General features: G+C 30.7%; 2 protein-coding genes and 1 long non-coding RNA gene across 6 annotated transcripts in view; 2 read left to right on the plus strand and 1 right to left on the minus strand.

Moving 5' to 3' along the window:
- The window catches only part of LOC135127662 (ubiquitin carboxyl-terminal hydrolase 35), a 28,890-nt gene extending 23,059 nt beyond the window's left edge, over positions 1-5,831 (plus strand). For all 3 annotated transcript variants that reach the window (XM_064054191.1, XM_064054190.1, XM_064054192.1), the window contains one exon: positions 5,657-5,831. In XM_064054191.1, coding sequence (XP_063910261.1) covers positions 5,657-5,681 — 25 coding nt within the window. In that variant the 3' untranslated portion in view covers positions 5,682-5,831. The remainder of the gene's footprint in view (positions 1-5,656) is intronic.
- Positions 5,832-5,884: 53 nt separating this feature from the next.
- On the plus strand, positions 5,885-17,913 carry LOC135127664 (uncharacterized). Its single transcript, XR_010280261.1, has 3 exons — positions 5,885-6,210; positions 16,749-16,794; positions 17,849-17,913. It is a non-coding gene; the product is annotated as an uncharacterized LOC135127664 (long non-coding RNA).
- LOC135127663 (uncharacterized) overlaps positions 17,874-19,838 on the minus strand; it is a 34,845-nt gene continuing 32,880 nt past the window's right edge. The window contains exons 8-9 of one of the 2 annotated variants that reach the window (XM_064054193.1): positions 18,991-19,044; positions 17,874-18,809 (exon numbers count right to left, since the gene is read on the minus strand). In XM_064054193.1, the coding sequence (XP_063910263.1) occupies positions 18,468-18,809; positions 18,991-19,044 (396 nt within the window). In that variant the 3' untranslated portion in view covers positions 17,874-18,467. The remainder of the gene's footprint in view (positions 18,810-18,990; positions 19,045-19,838) is intronic. The other variant, XM_064054194.1, reaches the window with a different exon arrangement.

The following is a 19,838-nucleotide window of genomic DNA, read 5'->3' on the forward strand; positions in this document are numbered from 1 at the left end:
TCAATTCTTGGATTTTTAAAATTTTTGTTTTTAAATTTTCCTATTTATCAACTTACTGGGCTTTCAATGGTTTGATTTTTTGATTGTTCAATTTCTCGATTTTTTGAATTTTTAGTTTTTGATACTTTTTTTTTTCAAAAATTTTCAGTTTTTCAATTTATTAACTTTACGATATTTCAATTTTACGATTTTTAATTTTTTTTATTTTTCAGTTTTCAATTTTTGAGGTTTCTAAATTTTTCGATTTTGCAATTTTTCGATTAACTGATTTTTTGATTTTCCCATTTCTCTATTTCTTGATTTTTCAATTCTTTCTTCAATTGTGATTTTTCAATTTTTCGATTTCTGGATTTTTTAATGTTTCAGTTTTGGATTTTTTCACTTTTTCGATTTTTCAATTTTCCTTCCATTTATCAGTTTTTCAGTATTTCAGTTCTGAGATTTTGCAATGTTTCGGTTCTTCAATTTTTCCATTTTTTGAAGTTTCGATTTCTCGGTTTTTCAATTTTTCGATAGGTATTTCAATTTTTAAGTTCTAAATTTTCCGTTAATTTTTTTGTTTTCCTTGATGTTTTGATTTCTCGATTATTTGATTTTTCAAGTTCTCGGTTTAGATTTTTTGGGTTTCCAATTCTTCGATTTTTAAATTGTTTCATTTTTAGATCGTTCAATTTCTCGATTTATAGATTTTTCAATTTTTCGGTTTACCGATTTTTTTCATTTAAAATGTTTCAATTTTTCAATTATTAAGTTTTCGATTTGTATTAATAATACATTTAGGCGAAGAAACTAATAGAACGGGCTTGATAAGCCTTGTTTGCTCTACAGTGTCTACATTGTGTTTGAATAATATAATAATTATCTCGAATATTAAAAGTAATATGTCAAAAGAATACGAGAAATGATTATTCTGTGCTGAAGGTATGTTGTGGGCCGCCTGTCATAAATTATCATTATTCTGCATTATCGGCTTACGATGCTTTTATGACTCACGTCCGGTAGTCCTCTATCCCAGCGCGTCAGGTAGATTTAAAGAAGAATGGCTGGTTGCGTTTAAGGCGCCCAATTCAAACTTGTCTCTCGTCTAGCGTTCCCCCTTAAGTTGGATAAACTGATTTGATGATTTAGTTTTTTGTCTGTCAGTAGTTTGATTGACATTTGCTTTGAGCTGGATTGCAACTTTTCTACTTCATTTATTAGATCAGAATTATTAAACGCAATTTTTTAATCAAGCAAACAAATGTTTTAATTTTGTCAGCATAGATAATTTGTCATTTTGATGGAAATAGGCTGTTCACAAAGGTCGAAATTTCCATTTCTAAGAAGAGTGGGCGAGCACAACGAACTGATGATTGAGAATTAAAGATGAGATGCTAAATGTGGCATGCGACAATCGTCGTATGTGGAACCCCCATTCATATGGAAACAATGTTTAAGTGAAACATATGAAATAAACACTTACAAAAAGCCGAATAACTGTTTTAAATAGCGTAAAGTTTTATGCTTCTGGCATATTTTTTAACCTTTAATTTAATAAAACATAACCTAACGAAAAAAGTCCAGGGAATTATTATTCTTCTGCATCGAATACCAACAAACGCACTAGATTTTCATGGCCAAACCCTACTATATAAAGATCGTGAACGGATAATAGCAGTCAGTGTTGGGGACAGAACTTTTAAAATTATCTAGATACAGATTTTTTTCATTTTTTCGAAATGTATCTAGATAATCGATACAAAAAAACAACTTTTCTTGTATCGAACAAGTTTTATTAATAATATTTCAAATGTGTTGTCCCCTAAATAATTTTTCGTGGTGTAAGAAGTTCGCTTCCGCTGCTAAACACCCACTCTACAGGTACACAAGAAGGAACTATTTTGCTAAATTAAAAAAAAAACGCATTTTACAGCAGTATTCATTAAAAAAAAATTAATCATTATGTAACACGCAATTATTTTTTTTATAAATAAATATACCTTTAAAGAATTTTTTACAATAAAAAGTTACTCTTATTTAATAACACAAATAAATGAAAAATCACTCAGAGTAGATAACCAAATATTTACTACATACTTTATTTAGATACAAATATTTAGATAATGCCAAACAATGCAACTGAATTAAAAAAAAATAATGGTCCTTTTGTACTAAAATGTTTTAAAATTATAAAAGATATAAAGACATTGTAGTTTCGCAACAATTACTTCCTCTGTCCCAAAATAGAGTACTTAAAAAATTATTCAAAAGAGTGTCGAAACTAATATATCAATATATATTCCTGTCTGTCTTTCTGACTGCCGCTCGGTTATGAAACAGCAATAACAGTTGCTGTCTTTATCTAATTTCACTAAATAGTTCCAAATAAGTCAAAATAAATTTGTAGGTACAAAAACAATGAACTGAATTATCAAAATTATACAGACATAAAGCTCACTTGTACACTTTTACTGCTTCGATAATACGAACTGCTTTTTCAAGTTTCTACTCAAATTTTTTGTTTCACTTTTTCTAAATATGTATGCCCTAATTCTACTATTTTGCCCTTTTTCTTAACAGGTAGTCGTCATTTTTTGTTTAAACTTTGTTTTTTTATAGAGTTTTGTTTCAATAACAATATTACAGTTAACATGTTTTCAGTTTCTTGTTGGGAAAAAAAGATTTCGTATTTTAAGAAAAAACGGACAAAATATAGGCCCCACCCACCCATCCCTTCTCAATTGTGATGAATTTCTTATGCATCGTGAACTCATTCCTAGAAATTACGAGATGAAATATGTTTTTAAAAGGGTAGAATTTTCTAGAAAAATTTTGATGTTGCAATTAAACTCTGCCCCTCGGTCTGATTAGGAATGAAAAAATCACCAGAATAGAGATAGGGTGGGTGAGTGGTTTAATCTTTGTTTTTTTTAATGTAGAGGTTTATTTCAATAATAGGATGATAGTTAACATGTTTTCCGTTTCTTTTTGAAAAAAAAAGACTTCGTATATTAAGAAAAAATGGGCAAAATATAAGCCCCACCCACCCACCCCTTCTCAATTGTGATGAATTTTTTATTCATCGTGGACTTATTTCTAGAAATTACGATATGAAATATGTTTTAAAAGGATACAATTTTCTAGAAAAATTTTGATTTTACAATTAAACTTCGCCCCTCGGTCTGATTAGGAATGAAAAAATCATCACAATTGAGATAGGGCGGGTGGGCGGGCCTTATATTTTGCCCTTTTTCTTAGTATAGGTAGTCGTTTTTTCTTGTTTAAACTTTATTTTTTTTAATATAGAGTTTTATTTCAATAACAGGATGATAGTTAACATGTTTTCAGTTTCTTGTTGAAAAAAAAAAGACTTCGTGTATTATGAAAAAATGGGTAAAATATAAGCCCCACCCACCCACCCCTTCTCAATTGTGATGAATTTCTTATTCATCGTGGACTCATTTCTAGAAATTACTATATGAAATATGTTTTTAAAAGGGTGCAATTTTCTAGAAAAATTTTAATTTTACAATTAAACTTCGCCCCTCGGTCTGATTAGGAATGAAAAAATCATCACAATTGAGATAGGGCGGGTGGGCGGGCCTTATATTTTGCCCTTTTTCTTAGTATAGGTAGTCGTTTTTTCTTGTTTAAACTTTATTTTTTTTAATATAGAGTTTTATTTCAATAACAGGATGATAGTTAACATGTTTTCAGTTTCTTGTTGAAAAAAAAAAGACTTCGTGTATTATGAAAAAACGGACAAAATATAGGCCCCACCCACCCACCCCTTCTCAATTGTGATGAATTTCTTATTCATCGTGGACTCATTTCTAGAAATTACTATATGAAATATGTTTTTAAAAGGGTGCAATTTTCTAGAAAAATTTTAATTTTACAATTAAACTTCGCCCCTCGGTCTGATTAGGAATGAAAAAATCATCACAATTGAGATAGGGCGGGTGGGCGGGCCTTATATTTTGCCCTTTTTCTTAGTATAGGTAGTCGTTTTTTTTTTTGTTTAAACTTAATTTTTTTTAATATAGAGTTTTATTTCAATAACAGGATGATAGTTAACATGTTTTCATTTTCTTCTTGAAAAAAAAGACTTCGTGTATTAAGAAAAAATGGGCAAAATATAAGCCCCACCCACCCACCCCTTCTCAATTGTGATGAATTTCTTATTCATCGTGGGCGCATTTCTAGAAATTACGATATGAAATATGTTTTTAAAAGGATACAATTTTCTAGAAAAATTTTGATTTTACAATTAAACTTCGCTCCTCGGTCTGATTAGGAATGAAAAAATCATCACAATTGAGATAGGGCGGGTGGGCGGGCCTTATATTTTGCCCCTTGTCTTACGTAATACTTTGTTTGTACTTTGTCGTTTTTTTCGAAAAACTGAAAAATGAAAAAATTGAAAACTCGAGCAACTCAATTCGAAAAATTGTGTCAATTTTCCTGTTATAATCAACGCAAAAAGATAACAAAAATGTTACAAAAAAATGCGACACAAAAAAAGCCACAAAGAAATTCCTTCTTATTTTGGCGTCTTTTTTATACATAGATAATATTTGTTGTTTTTGGAATTTTTTTGGTCTCCTCTTTGTTTTTTTTTTTTTGTCTATTATCAAATATCTAACAAGTCTGGCACTATCATTACAATTACCAACCTTGTATAAGCAAAACATTGATTATATTGTGTTTTACACTATTATTATAACATGACGAAGGAAAATAAAGTTTGCTTGCATTAGGATAATTTAATACACAATATTTGCAAAGTTTTAGAAAGTCAAAATTTTGGGTAAATGTTTACATAAATTTAGAAAGTTTTCTTTCTATTAACCTAGTAAGTTTTATAAAAGGTATAATTAACATGCCGGTTAATAGAAATTTCAAACATCTAGCACATTTTAATTTTCTTTTAAGTTTTTCAAAATATATCCTGCTGAATTATATAAACAATTCTATTGTACATTGTTTAATTCGGGGAACATCTTGTTCCAGCCAATAGGCAGTTGATCCATATTTTTTGGATTGGATTTTCCAAAGGTTTGCAACCGTTTTGATCTGAACAACTAGTTTCCGACATTTTAGTATCCAAAAACTGAAAAACACATATATTTTTTAAATTCTTTTGAAAGTTATACCAGTTTTAATAAAAATAGTTAAAACTTAAAGACTCGACACGGATTCATGAACCACAAATGCAGAAATAATGCTATTGTAAATTTTGGAGATGACGTCATCCCAGTGGTGGTGGGGACGATGAGCCAAATTTTAGTTAGCGTTTTAATATTTACATGATATTCCTAATGTACGTACAAAGTTTGACAACAATCGGTCTAGACAGACAGACAGACAGACGGAAACGGGCCACCTATTGCTTCGTACTCTGGCGTCAGGAAAGGTCGAAAAAACGTAAAAGAAATCGGACACTTGTTATTTTGGAATAAAACTGATTTCCAAATCAGACACTTAATTTGGGACAGAGGGAGCTTATGAAATCAGTTTCATCCTGGACAAAAAAAGTAACTAATTTTGACTTGCTTCAGACATAAACTATGTTCCAATTTTGTCACTTAATGGTAGCCAAAGACACAAATCCAATACATACCTAGACATTGAACAAGCAAATTTTGCTTCAGGATATTTATTTTTCATTTTTCAGATTCGGCCCAAACAAATCCCTTTAAAAATACTAAACAATAAATAGTTCTAAACTTACCACAATAAACATTGTTATGGAGCAATTTTTAATAAATAATCTCCTTAAACTTAGATTTAGTAAAATGTAAACGGACTTTAAATTTTGTTGTTATAATAAAAATTGCATTTTTTGTTTCTATTATTATTTTATATATTTTCAGACGGCTGAGTTTTTTGTAAATAACTATTGTCACTTTTGTAACATTTTTTGAATTTTTCTAAAATATTACTTAATACGGTCCTCCTTCGTCACGTGGACACACGATTCCTCAACGGTCCATGCATGATCTCCCGCGAAAACAATTAATCGCGGCGGCTGTGTCTTGTGTTACCTCGGGGCAACATGGCGTCGGTTTTTGGTTTTTTGTTAAAATTGCAAATTTGGGTGGATTTTTGTGTCAATTATTAAAAATTTTTAACGCTCGGTATAATCTAATTGCTATAGTGTTGTTTGTTTGTGTTGTAGCAGAGATTTTCGGAGAAATCAAGTGGATGATTGAAGATGCATCAGAAAGGGTAAGTAAGACGAAGCGTCCTTTTCTTCTCGTTGATTTTAACGCTAATTTTGCGTAAATGTACCAACATGGGTTGGAATAATGTTCCTGGGTGTTGTTAGTAAATCGGGAACGAGAAAATTTTGGAGAAAAGTCGAGATTTGTTCGAAATTTGGGTTTGCAGAATTGTGTGACGTCACTGGTGCTCAAACCAGAGTGTTTCCGTAGCCGCCTTGAACGGTGAATTGTAGTCAGTGTACAAAAACGGGAAAAATTGGCGATAATAAATTTCCTATTTGTGAGTTAGGGCCACTTTTGTGTGTTTTTGTGATAGTATTGGCGGTATTTCTCGCCATAGTTGCAAGGTTGTTGTAATGGTGGAACCATGATGGCGCCTCCACCAATTTTTAACATTTTCGTTCAAAATAAAAAGTTAAAGTTCTCTAAGCCAAACTTCGTCAATGTTTTATAGTGTTTTAGTGTAAAATTGATTATTAAGTGCCTTAAAATAGTAAATATTGTTGGTATTTTTAATTTTCGAAGATAGGCAACCCACATTAAACGGAAACGAACCTGTGTATTTTACCACAGTTTCTCGTTTTTTTTTTGTTATAAACGGAGTTACAGTTTATTACAAAGACTAAAAAACACGCTTTCGTAACAATGTGGACTAAAAAATGATATTTAAATTAAATAAAAAAATCATTATGTAAAAAAGCGTGGGGTGCATATCAGTTGTGGAGAACACCCCACGCTTTTTATATTAAAGTTATTTTTTTTAAGTTTAGTCGATATTGCTACAAAAGTGTGTTTTTTTAGTTTTTTAAACTTATAATTGAATGAAATTGTGTTGTGTATTATTGGTTGCATACTTTCAGTACATTGATGTGTGTTTTTATTTAAACTAGTAAGAATGCATGATCAAAACAATGAAATTATTGAAATAAAACTATGTTATATATTTGCGATAATTTCCAGATTACAAAAATTATATCGACTCTCGCTGGGCAGTAATTTTACCAATTTTTTTACCAATAAAGCACATGGTCGTACAGTACATATTTTATGGTCTTTCATGTTTTTGAAATTAAAAATATATGAAACATAAATAAAAATTGTTAAATATGTATTTTATATCTAGTAGATAGGCAACCAACATTGCATGCATACAAAAAGGAGTACATGTATTTCCTTTTGGGAAATTTTTGGATTTCTGTTTCTAAAAAATGTCAAAGCCGTGAAATAATATTGAGTTCGTATTATTTAAAGTTTGTGCCTTAAAATTTTATTTTTATTGTGCATAAAATGTTTTTTAATAGGAAATTCTTGATGAACCTTTTTCCTCTTTACAACTGACACAAAATTTATTTAGTGTAACCTGTTTTACAGATTGTAAATAAATGCAGAATTAAATTAAAAAAAAATAACAATAAAAGTGTGTGTGTAATTCAAAAATCAATCTGGCCCTTGTAAAACTTAAGGGTTCCCAGTCGTCGCCCACAAAATCGGTTTCAGTGAGAAGAATTATTTTTTGTAACGATCCACGGCTGGTAGCGACCCAAGAGAGGAGAGATTATGGTCACTGTAGGGAGTCCGTCATAAAATGCAAATCGGTAAACAACACCAGATAAGCTTATTTATTTTCAAATGAAGGGTACAGGGAAATAACCATCGAAATCCATTTGTATGTATTTTGAAAGAAATTGAGTTGAAAGTTTAAAATGCTGCGGAAAATAGATTGAGAAACCCACAAGGTTCAGTCTAACACAACTTTTTATTTTCTTTATAATGTTTTAAAAATATATAAAATAAACTGTTTGTGTTCAAATATAACAGCAAAAAATTGGTGGAAAGTTTTTTCGACAGAACTTCCCTCGCACCTAAAATACAATGAAACATATCCAACATTTACGTGTTAAATTTTTACTTTAGGTACACAATTTTGTGATGAAATCATCAACATTTTGCAAGGACACGTAAATCAATGTGGATTAGACTCAAAATAACAGTATTCCAAAAATTTCTGGGAAAATGCAGTGAGTCGAGACTGATTTAATCAATAGAATAAATTGACTCATTCATTAATTTTTTTGAACCACCTAGGTAAATAAGCAAACCAAAAAAAATATAAAAAAAAATATGAATGCAATGATAAATTACAAGTAAAAACTCATCATATTTTGCACATTTTTAGTAGAATTAATTCAGCAAAATTTTGAGATGACGTTATCAATTTTTACTTCCCGAGCGTAAGCAAAGGAAGTATTGTAATCGAGTCCGTCGGCCGACTCTCTACTTTTACGTTTTCTCGATCTTTCATGACCCCTAGAAGACGAAGAAATATGTCTCCCATTTCCGTCTGTCTGTCCGTCTGTCCGTCTGCCGTCCCGGATTTTTATTAGACAGATAATCTCCGAAAGTGCTCGACCGATTGTTGTGAAATTTTGTACTTATATTAAGAATTTCATGTAGATGGTAAAACGCTAACCAAATTTTGTCTAATCATCCCCACCACTAATGCGATGACGTCACTTCAAAATTGTACATAGTAAATGGGTTTTCAATTGTATTAAATAGCATAGTCCTACATATGTAGTTTACAACTCTGAATCGACTTTTCACCCGAAACGTCCAGATTTTTGGAAAAAAAATCAAAATTATAAAACAACATTTTGAAATTTAATTTTTAATCTGCTAACCAGAATGCTTTGAAATGTTGCAGATATTTTAAGGCTATAAAGAGCATCATAAATTTTTAGTCAAAAAATATTTGCTTATCCCCTCCAAAAACTTGATGACGTCAGCTCAAAAGTTTGTGGAATAAATCATATCTAAAATGTACAAAATATGATGAGTCTGTACTTGTGATCTATCACTCCATTAATATTTTTTGGATTTGCATATACAGGGTGACTCAAAAAAATTAATGAATGCGTAAATTTATTTTACTGATTTACTCAGAAACTACAAAACCGAATGCTTTGAAATCTTGCAGATGTTTTAAGGTCATAAAGAGCATAATAAATGTTTAGTCAAAATATATTTGCTTGTCCCCTCCAAAAAATTGATGACGTCAGCTCGAAAGTTTGCCGAATAAATCATATCTAAAATGTACAAAATATGATGAGTCTGTACTTGTCATTTATCACTCCATTCATATTTTTTGGATTTGCATATAAAGAGTGACTCAAAAAAATTAATGAATGCGTAAATATATTTTATTGATTTAATCAGGAACTACAAAACGGAATGCTCTGACATCTTGCAGATGTTTTAAGGTTATAAAGAGCATAATAAATGTTTAGTCAAAATATATTTGCTTATCCCCTCCAAAAACTTGATGACGTCAGCTCGAAAATTTGCCGAATAAATCATATCTAAAATGTACAAAATATGATCAGTCTGTACTTGTGATCTATCACTCCATTCATATTTTTTGGATTTGCATATACAGGGTGATTCAAGAAAATAAGTGAAAGCGTAAATTTATTTTACTGATTTACTCAGGAACTACAAAACCGAATGCTTCGAAATCTTGAAGATATTTTAAAATTATCATAAGCATGGTAAATGTTTGATCAAAATGTATTTGGTCGTCCCCCCTAAAAAATTTAAGACGTCACCACAAAATTTTGCTGAATAAATTCTATCTAAAATGTACAAAATATGGTGAGTCTCTTCTTGTGATTTATCATTCCATTCAAATTTTTTCGATTTGCATATACAGGTGACTCAAAAAAATTAATGAATGCGTAAATTTATTTTATTGATTTAATCAGGAACTACAAAACCGAATGCTTTGAAATCTTGCAGATGTTTTAAGGTTATAAAGAGCATAATAAATTTTTAGTCAAAATATATTTGGTTATCTTCTACAAAAAACTGATGACGTCAGCTCAAAAGTTTGCCGAAAAAATCGTATCTAAAATGTACAAAATATGATGGGTCTGTACTTGTGATTTATCATTCCATTCATATTTTTGGATTTGCATATGCAGGGTGACTCAAAAAAATTAATGAAGGCGTGAATTTATTTTATCGATTTAATCAGGAATTACAAAACCGAATGCTTTGAAATCTTGGGAATATTTTAAAGTTATTATAAGCATGGTAAACTTTTGTCCAAAATGTATTTGTTCATCCCTCCTAAAAAAATTGATGACGTCACCCTTAAATGTTGCTGAATAAATACTATCTAAAATGCAAAAAATATGATGAGTTTGTACTTGTGATTTATCATTCCATTCATATTTTTTAGATTTTCTTAAGAGGTGCTTCAAAAAAATTAATGAAGTCAATTTATTTTATTGATTAAATTAAAGGCAACACTTATTATTATTAGTATTACACCCCAACTAACCCAATTTGGTAGACACAAAATTTGTTAAAGGAAAAACTCGGTTGAAACATAAGGGTAGCACGCTTATTTACATCGACTTTAATATTACAGACCTGCATTTGTTTTATGCGCTCACTTGGTTCCGCGAATGTGAAATAGACATGTTTATAATCAACCAATTGTGAATTTCACCGTCAAGAATTAAAATAAGACCCAATGTTTTATATAATAAGCGGAAGTCGAAGCAATAAAACCGATGGTCGTTTTGTTTACAGTTTCACTGTTTGACTCTCACGTATGCTGTTACGCTTGTCATCTTAAATTAAGAATGTTTATACATAAACGATTTTCAGTTGCCTTTCATATTACTAGACAGCGGATTTTTGTCGGGCTACGTCACGATTATAGGTGGGGACGCGCTGGATCGCCGGGACTCAGTAGCGGGTGATAGATAATCACTGAATTTAATCAGTACTAATTCCGTAAATATAATTAACGATTTATTAATCAAACGGCTAAGTAAATGAGAACGGGAATTAACAGCAGAGTGCAACGAAACAGCGTTATTCTAATCTCAAATAAACGAAGTGCAGTCCGCAACCGCAATGAATTCGCATCCCGTACGAGCCGTACCGAGTTTGGCCTTGCCTAGCCCGACAGAAATCCGCTCTCTACATATTACACACCGGCGCCGTATACGTGAGTAAATTGTTTCGTTATTTTATTGATTATAAGAAATCAATATTCAAAACGACCCAATTCATTTTCCCGAAAATTTGGGAATACAATAATTTTATTCTTAGTATTACACCACATCTCTCCCAACTGATATACGTGTCCTTGCAAAAATGTTGATGACGTCATCACAATTTTTTTTTAAATTCCCACTACAAAAATGTAATGAGAAAAAAAAACACAATAGGCATGCAGTCGTCAAGTTTCCGACAGCGAGAGAAGTACTGTCTAAACTCTTTAGACCAATTTTTTAGTAGAATAATCCTGAACTTGTAACTTTTCAGTATTTTAATTTTTGACATTTTCAATTTTTCTTCTTCAAATTTTCGATTTCTCAATTTTTTTTATTTTTCGATTTTTCAATTGTCCGATGTTTCACTGATACGATTTCGCAATTTTTCAACTTTTCGATATTTTAATTTTTCAATTTTTAAAATTCTAGATTTTTCGATTTCTCGAGTTTTCAGTTCTTCTATGCATATTTCAGTTTTTCAATTTTCGGAATTCATTAAATTTCTGATTTTCCATTTTTTTTTTATTTTTCGATTTTCCAGTTTTTCGATGTTTCGATTTTTCAATTATACGATTCAATTTCTCGATTTCTAAATTTTAGATTTTCCAATTTTAATTTTTTTAAATTTTTTCATGTTTGGACTATTTATTATTGCTAAAAATAAAAGTAAAAAATAACTACCAAAATTGTGACTAAAAATATGTAAAAATTAATAGAAAATAGAACACATTGCTGCTAAAACATAAAAATAACTGTACTTTCCCAAAAAAATCTATTGCATGATTACTGTTCCACTAGTATTGCTAATTTAGGACGTTAGTATCAAACGCAGTGAAAGTTTTAATTCTTAGTTAAACAAAAAAATAGTTGAGTGTCAAAATCGAGTAAAACATGTGAGACGTGTGTAAACAAAAGCATCTAAATAATAACTATTTCCCGCAGAATTTCTGGAGGCTTCTAGAGTCGACATTGGCCTGAACGCGCTCCGGTCTGTGGATCATACAAGTTCCCGGGCTACGATGCAGTTGAAATACCTGATATGTCACAGCGCAGAAAGTATCTCTCAAAAAACTTTTAAACGTTGATGTCTTTTTAATCGAACACAATTGGCGAATGCAATAATCCAGAATGGTGCGCAGAAAAATCCTTTAGACTAACAGAACGTTATTTTGGCAAAATTTGCAAAATGAGAGAACAAGTAACACGGCTAATCCTACTCTACTGTGAAAAACATTTTACATCCCTAAAAATCTAGTTCAGCATGTACTCTCCCAAAATCTTTGCATAGAAAATGAAGCCAGGGCAACTGAAGCATTTTGTAGTAACACCAAACTGACAATAAGACAATGCGGTTTGTACATTTTTAGCGGCATCGCCAGACGGCTTAATAAACAAAAACGCTATCGTAGAAATATATAAAATGTCCAATTTAAATAATGCTTAATTCAATGAAATGATAAATTTTGGGAAAATAATATGATAGAGCCCTAGAAAAATTGTAATTATATGCCTTACTTCCGGAGAGAGTAGATTCTCGTTATTATACAAGTCAACTCATTAGACAAATTGTAAAAAAAAAATTGTACAATTAAAAATTTTTATTTGCATTTGCGTCATGTGTAGTTCATATAAATCTTTTGCCCTTCTAGTATAAACACACACAGGAATAAATAGTAATATTGGAATAGGTTTACTGGAGATATCACGTAAAAACGTGCCTATAATACTCTACCTCATAGGTGGTGCGGAAAAGAGTATCAAAAAATTAAATTTAAATAAATATGATTGTTCAAGTAAATAAGTGGTTAGTGAAGTGATGAGAATCTAAATCTTGTCAGTTTTGTGTATTGATTAATATATAATATGACAGATTAATAAAAAATATTTGAATAATTTTTTCAAAGAAAATATTTTAGTAGAATATATAAAATTATAAAAATTTGCATACTTTTAAATCAAATTATGTCAGCAATGAAAGAAGTCGACTTGTAAAAGAGTTTCAACAATGTTGGTCAGCTAAGAGTATTTATGAGTTTTATGACTTAAAGTACCTGGACTGATTACCTGAAAGGGTCGGTCGGCAAGGCCCCCTGCTGTGTAAAACTCAGCCATTTATTGAAACGGAAAACTTTGTAAATAGGGTTGCCTGGTTTCACTTTATTTTAGTCAGTATTTTTTTAAAAAGCAAATATTTTGATAAATATAAATTTTAAACAAAAATGACCGGGTCTTCCCCATAGAGCTCAATGTTGTCTTTGCACTGATATAAAAGTTGAAGCGAAAAATGCTCTCTCCTCGTCTAAAAATGCAATTTCCTTCGAAGAATAAACGATTAATTAAACACTAAACAATCACTTATTTTGAAAAATATTGTGTCTTCCCCAGAGATTTAGACGTAATCTATCAATTGAAATGTCGATCTTTTTTTCAAAGTTGAAATTACGCTGGTAAAATGAAAATCTATTTAGCTCATTTTTCGGTCTGCTACTGGGCACCCTTAAGTCTGTAAAGGTGGAATCATCGCTACCACGAATTTTAAACTTTGGTTTAAAAAAAAGTAAACTTTTCTGAGGTGAATTCCGTAAAATCTTTTATGTTTTACTGTAAAATTGCCAAAGTGCCGTACAATGTACAAATATTGTTAAATATTTTAGTTTAGTAGATAGACAACCAACATTACACGCACATACAATTAAAACAATTGTAAAATAAAAAGTTTAAATATTAGTATGTTTCCTTTAATTAAATAAATTAATATAATGGGCCATATGAATAAAAAATTAAGTAAAAGCTTTTACTACAGAAGTAAAAGGAAATGCTTCATATCAGAGCTTTTATTTTCTATGAAAGCGTTTGATATGAATAAACCCGACCATTTACTTCATAATGGGAGTATTTACTTCAAAAATCATGCATCTGGTTGGGATAAGCTTCGACGTGAAAGTAAAAACTTGTCAGTCAAATCAAAATGGCAGAAGTAATTGTCGTTCGTCAAGAAAAATGTTATACACCACGCAATTCTCCATATACACGTGATTTTAAAAGTTTGTATCGTTTTGTTATCACAAAAGAAATTAATTAACCAAAGCTGGCTTTTAATTTAGACCAATTTTTATTATTTGCTGGCAATATAAATCTATTTCTTTCTAATTTAGTTGCAAAATTTCAACAAAATTTTGCTGTTTTTATCACTAGTAAAAAAAGTTTCCGCATCCTTCAGTTAATATGCATCTGATTGTGATATTTTCCTCGTAACCTCAAATAGCACATCCTTTCTGAAATTAGTTTAAATTCTCTAAAAGCACCTTTGAATTCATCGTTAATAACACTAGTTTACAAATTTAAACTTTTTTTCATATCCAAAAATAAAAAAAATGTTTTCTAATTCTAAATTACTGATAACAAATCCAAAAACGGATAATCCCTATCACGTCAGGTTTTTTCATAAATCCAAAATAATGAACTTTGCTTTTACCTTCATGTTAGTTTTAAACTGATTCATGTTAATGCACCATTGTCGCATAAAAAATGTCTTCGAGATCGTGCAAAGTAAGTGCAAATCAGTTTTGTTACGTTTGTGGTAAAATTATAGTACCTAAAGCGGGAAAACCTGTTCAAATATGCTTAAAAAGAAAGTATCAAGGTTTTTGGGACGAAAATGTGTTACTGTTGGTCTATTATAAGGGAAACTGACAGTACTGCCAATAAAAGAAACGCTAGTGTTAATCATTTTTAATTTTCAGTCATAATGTTTATAATATATACTGGGTGTTGCTTTTATTTGATACAACCCCTGTAACTTCCTTATTCTTAAAGATAAACCTGTATTTCTTTGAGCATATTAGTATCATTTTAAAAGATCTTTGTGAGGCCAACCTCACATTTTTATTATCACTTCCCGTAGAGAAATCAAAAGCAACCAATTATTCTAAAATCAATACTTGAAAATTTTTAAATAAAACATTGATGACAATCTAGTAGCTTGAAAAATTGACTCATGTTATTTATTTACGTAAATGATTTTTTAAAATGATACAAATTTGCTCAAAGAATTATATATGTTCATGTATATTTAAAAATTAAAAAATTACAAGAGTTGTATAAAAGAAAAGAAATACGGGGTATGTTTATACAAATATCTCAAAAACCTGACGTGATGGATTTTTTCTGCTTTCAGATTTGAATTTCCCGAACCCAAATCCTTTAGATTCAACTATTTTTCTCTTTGGATATAAAACCTTGTAAACTAGTGTAATTTATGTTCTCTTGACGTTCAAAAATTTGATGAAAATCTTCTTTAGTAAACCCCATTTAAATTTGTTAAAAAATTGGTCGACCGTTATTATGACAGAAATTCCCTCATTCTTGAAGTAGCATAAAACGTATCAAGCTTTTTCGAAAAATTAGAAAATTTGAATTTCGGAATTTAATTTTTTTGAGAACCCCTATAACTTTACATAAAGATAATATATGTAATGTTAAACTAAATGTAAAAACGCGTGCTACACGTATGTTTCCAATGAGTTTTTCTTTATAAAATTTTGTGATGACGTCATCAACATTTTTTCAAAAACACGTATATCAATTTGAATATGTGCAGTATAATACTAATAAGTAGTAACAATGTTGCATTCCAAAATTTTCTGAAAAATACCGGATGTCTGGAAAATGACGGATTAACTCCTCGCTACGCTCTTAACAATGAACTGGGAAGTCTGGGAAAAATATTAAAACAATTTCTTGTCATATTTTGATGGAGTTACAATGATTTCAAAATTGGTTCTTTTGCTACGTTTAACAACTATAGAACACATTCATTATCATATTAATTAGTAATCAAATTTTTAGTTAATATTTCTCTCGCCCATGACCATTAACATTTCAGTTAGAATGTACAAAGACTAGCCCCCCGGCCGCCCTCTATTTTCTTAGACAATATGTCATTTGCCAAAATCAGTCTTGTCTTAGCAGGTACTAGCCCCGCCCACCCACCCTCTCTTTTCTTACAAGATATCTCATTTGCCAAAATCAGTTTTTTCTTAGTAGACACTGGTGTTTGCGATTTACTTAGAATTTCTGAGTATTTCGTTTGAATCTTTATTATCATCACCATTATTAGTTGATTCTTCCTCACCTGACATTTTAACCACAATAATTGACAATAAAGACTAATCGAAGTAAGTGCTTTTATTTCGACCTTTTACTCATAAGCATTATTCATACGGCCCATTGGTTACATTATCATTTTTATCGCATATAAAAAGTTTTTTAGTTGGAAACTATTACTTAATCATTTTCTCCTCTGCTACTGTCACAAAATTTATTTATTGTAACGTGTTTTACAATTTGTAAGTAAATAAGGAATAAAATTTTAAAAAACTAAAAAAAAAGTTCAGCTGCAGTTTTGTAAAAATGTATAAAAAAAACCTTATGATGTTATTTAATTGGTATGTTTTTCTTTGTTTTGGTGGAGATCTGGGACAAACCTAAGTGGATAATCGATGATTATGTCAGTGAGGGTAAGTAAGATAAAATCCCCCTTTCCCTCTCGTTTGTTGGGTAAATTTGCATAAATATACAAATATAAACCAGACCTACTTATCCATGATCTCAAGTCAAATGGATGACTGAAGCTTTAGTGGTAGCGTGCTTACCGCAATTTTTAAATATATAATTATACTGAGTATAAAAAAGCTGGGGAAAATGCTTATAAGCAATTTGTAAGAGATCACGTAGAGCAAATATTGCAGATATGTTTTCCATTTTCCGTCACTGATGCTGTTGACAACGCAGCGTTATAAAAGTGGAAGTTTTTAAATTCTGGTTTAAACAAGACAATTGTGACAAAGTTCTAGAACCAACGAAAATGTCGTATTATGCCTTATTTTTAAAATAGTTTTGTTATTAAATATTAGATAGGCAACCAATTTTACAAGTTGTTACGAAGGCTTTGAAGAATTCGAAAAAAATGGTTAAAAAATTCCCTGTATCAAAATTTGGAAATGAAAAGATGAAGAATTAAATTCGTAATTTTGATTTGTTTTAATGAACTGCTTGTCTAATAGACAGTTACATGATTAGTTATTACTAATAATAATTTAAAAATAATCTAAAATACGATCCACAACGTCATCTTTTATTGTGAGAGATGCCATATTTTGACAATTTTTATCGGAATTTTAGACTGTCAATTAAATTACGAAGTTAATTCTTCGACTTTGAAGTTTAATATTTTGAAAAATTTGGTTAAGGTATGTTTATAAACATATTTTTCGAGTTCTTCATAGCCTTATGAACAACGTGCCATCAAACTTTTTCGTCATTTTTGGATAAAGTAAAAAATCCCAACTTTTGTATTTCTTTATATTTTCTACAACTTGAAGATTAGAAAAATTAGTAGCAGTCTTGATCTAATAAACTAAATCTAATAAACTTAAATTATAAGTATTTTTTCATTAAATCGTTCAAAAAAAAAAACATTATTTTGCTTTTGTTAGCCATTTTTAACCCGTTATTTACTTTTTTCCACATGTGCAGGTGTAATTCCAATCTGATTTTGTGAATTTATTCTAGGGATGGGATGGAACACACAAGCCGATTAACGTAATAATAAATTTTATAATTGTTGAGTACAAAACAAAAAACAAATAAACATGTTATGTACAATAAATTAATTATAACAAAAATTTTACGAGTATTGTCACTTACACCTTGGATCTTGTCCGTGAATAAATTAATGTAAAGTCCAAAATGTACCTGATGAGAGGTCTCGTAAAACTTTCATTTTCCGTCGTAGAAACACATCTAAAACGCATTTACAGTGTGTTTTTAAAATTGGGCTCTAAAGTAAAACTATTTTAATATTAAGTCACGCCACCTAAGTACTTTCGAACTATACATTTTAGAAATAACAACACATAACACAACGAAATTCGAACACACAACGTGGACACCGGAAAAGTACTTACGTGGACACTTTTCTATTAAAATCGCTTTTGGTATTTAAAAACACCCTGTGAACATGTGTGATTTATAACAACAACAAATGGATGCAAGTCTTGAGATGATTGTTTTACTTACTAGACTAGATAAAAATTTTAGAAATCGTTATATAGAAAATTTTCTGTAGGAAGAGACACTTTACACTTAACACAAAATATCGTTATTTTTTGCTATTTATATAGATACATATTTACAAATTCGACTGGAGGATGGTGTCAGTATTAGTTTCTATCAAAGGCGCTGTATCAGCACCCCTCGATACCAGCATAGGCGATTTAACGTCGATAGTCCAGGGCTCCAGGAGCTGGGGCCCGTTGTGGTTAGGAGTGGAATGATCTGGAAACTTTACAGATTTCCTTGGTCCTCTGTTGAAGATGTTGGGTGAATTTTCTTCCGTTCCGAGGGACGTATGGGGCGCTGTTCCTGTGGGACTCTGCGTTGGCGTTGGTCTCGTCTCGTGGTAGGTTACTGGTCTTCTTGTACTTAGGTAACTAGTGGCTGTGGGTTGGGAGCTGTAGTGGATGTTCGGGACCTGAAAAAAGGGAAGTGGTAAAGTGGGGAAGCACGAAGGGTGATACTGAACAACACATTTGTAATTATCAAATTTGTTTTGAAAATTGTGTTAACTACGTTTTCTGGTACATTTACCCACTTTTTGGTTAAAATTGGCATGCACTTAATAACAGAGGGGTATCTATGGTACCCTGCTTTACCCTACTGTGTAGAAGTCCTGTAGTGGGTAATTCGTCTCCTTCACGAAGGTTTTCCTATAGACAGATAGAAGATAGAGAGTATAAGGTTTGTCCAAGAAAGTTTGCGTGTGGTTGTCTGACCAAATTGTGTGGAAAGTGTCATAGAAGTGAGTGATTAAAAGGAAGCATACAAATTTTTGTGGTTTTCAAGTTTTTGATTACGTTTTTTGTTACATTTTGTAATTTGTGGTATGTTTAAGGATAGAGGTGGTACTTACCTGATCTTTCAGTTAGATTTTTAGAATCAGAGAAACCAAAAATAAACGTGTTTTTTTAATTTGAAAATTAGTTATTCATTCATCATAAATTCTCTTGTTACCTTTGTGAAAAACTTGAATTCAAATATTCCTATTTTTGAAACTGCTATATGTGCTTTATACTCCGTAATCTTTGGATAAATTGAATTTAAATTGCTCGACAATACTTTTTGTACTGTTTCTCTTTGCCTTTTTGAATCCAGAATTAGTTTTTCGAACGAACGGAAATCCTTTCACGATTCTCTCGACTTCTAAAGACGTCTTTGCTTTGATCGCGCTTTGAATGCCGTTTTTCGCGTTTCAATGAAACATCACATTGAAATTTCCTCGAGTTAATCATTTTAGTTAAGTACATAACTATCACCGCAAGCTCTTATGTATAACCTGTCATATTCAGTTCCCCTCTCAAATTACCTAGTTCGTAATTGTGACTTCTCAACCCATCATAGCACCCACATTCCCTCGTTTCCATGTGGGTGAAACATTAAGTATCGTGACCGAGGGTTCGATTATTGTATTACAGGATGTAATTTTATTAACGTTTTGTGACAA

This window comes from Zophobas morio, unplaced genomic scaffold (assembly GCF_036711695.1).
Source record: "Zophobas morio isolate AGI-343-1 ecotype UQ-CSIRO unplaced genomic scaffold, CSIRO_AGI_Zmor_V1 ptg000012l, whole genome shotgun sequence".
Classification (NCBI taxonomy): Eukaryota; Metazoa; Arthropoda; class Insecta; order Coleoptera; family Tenebrionidae; genus Zophobas; species Zophobas morio.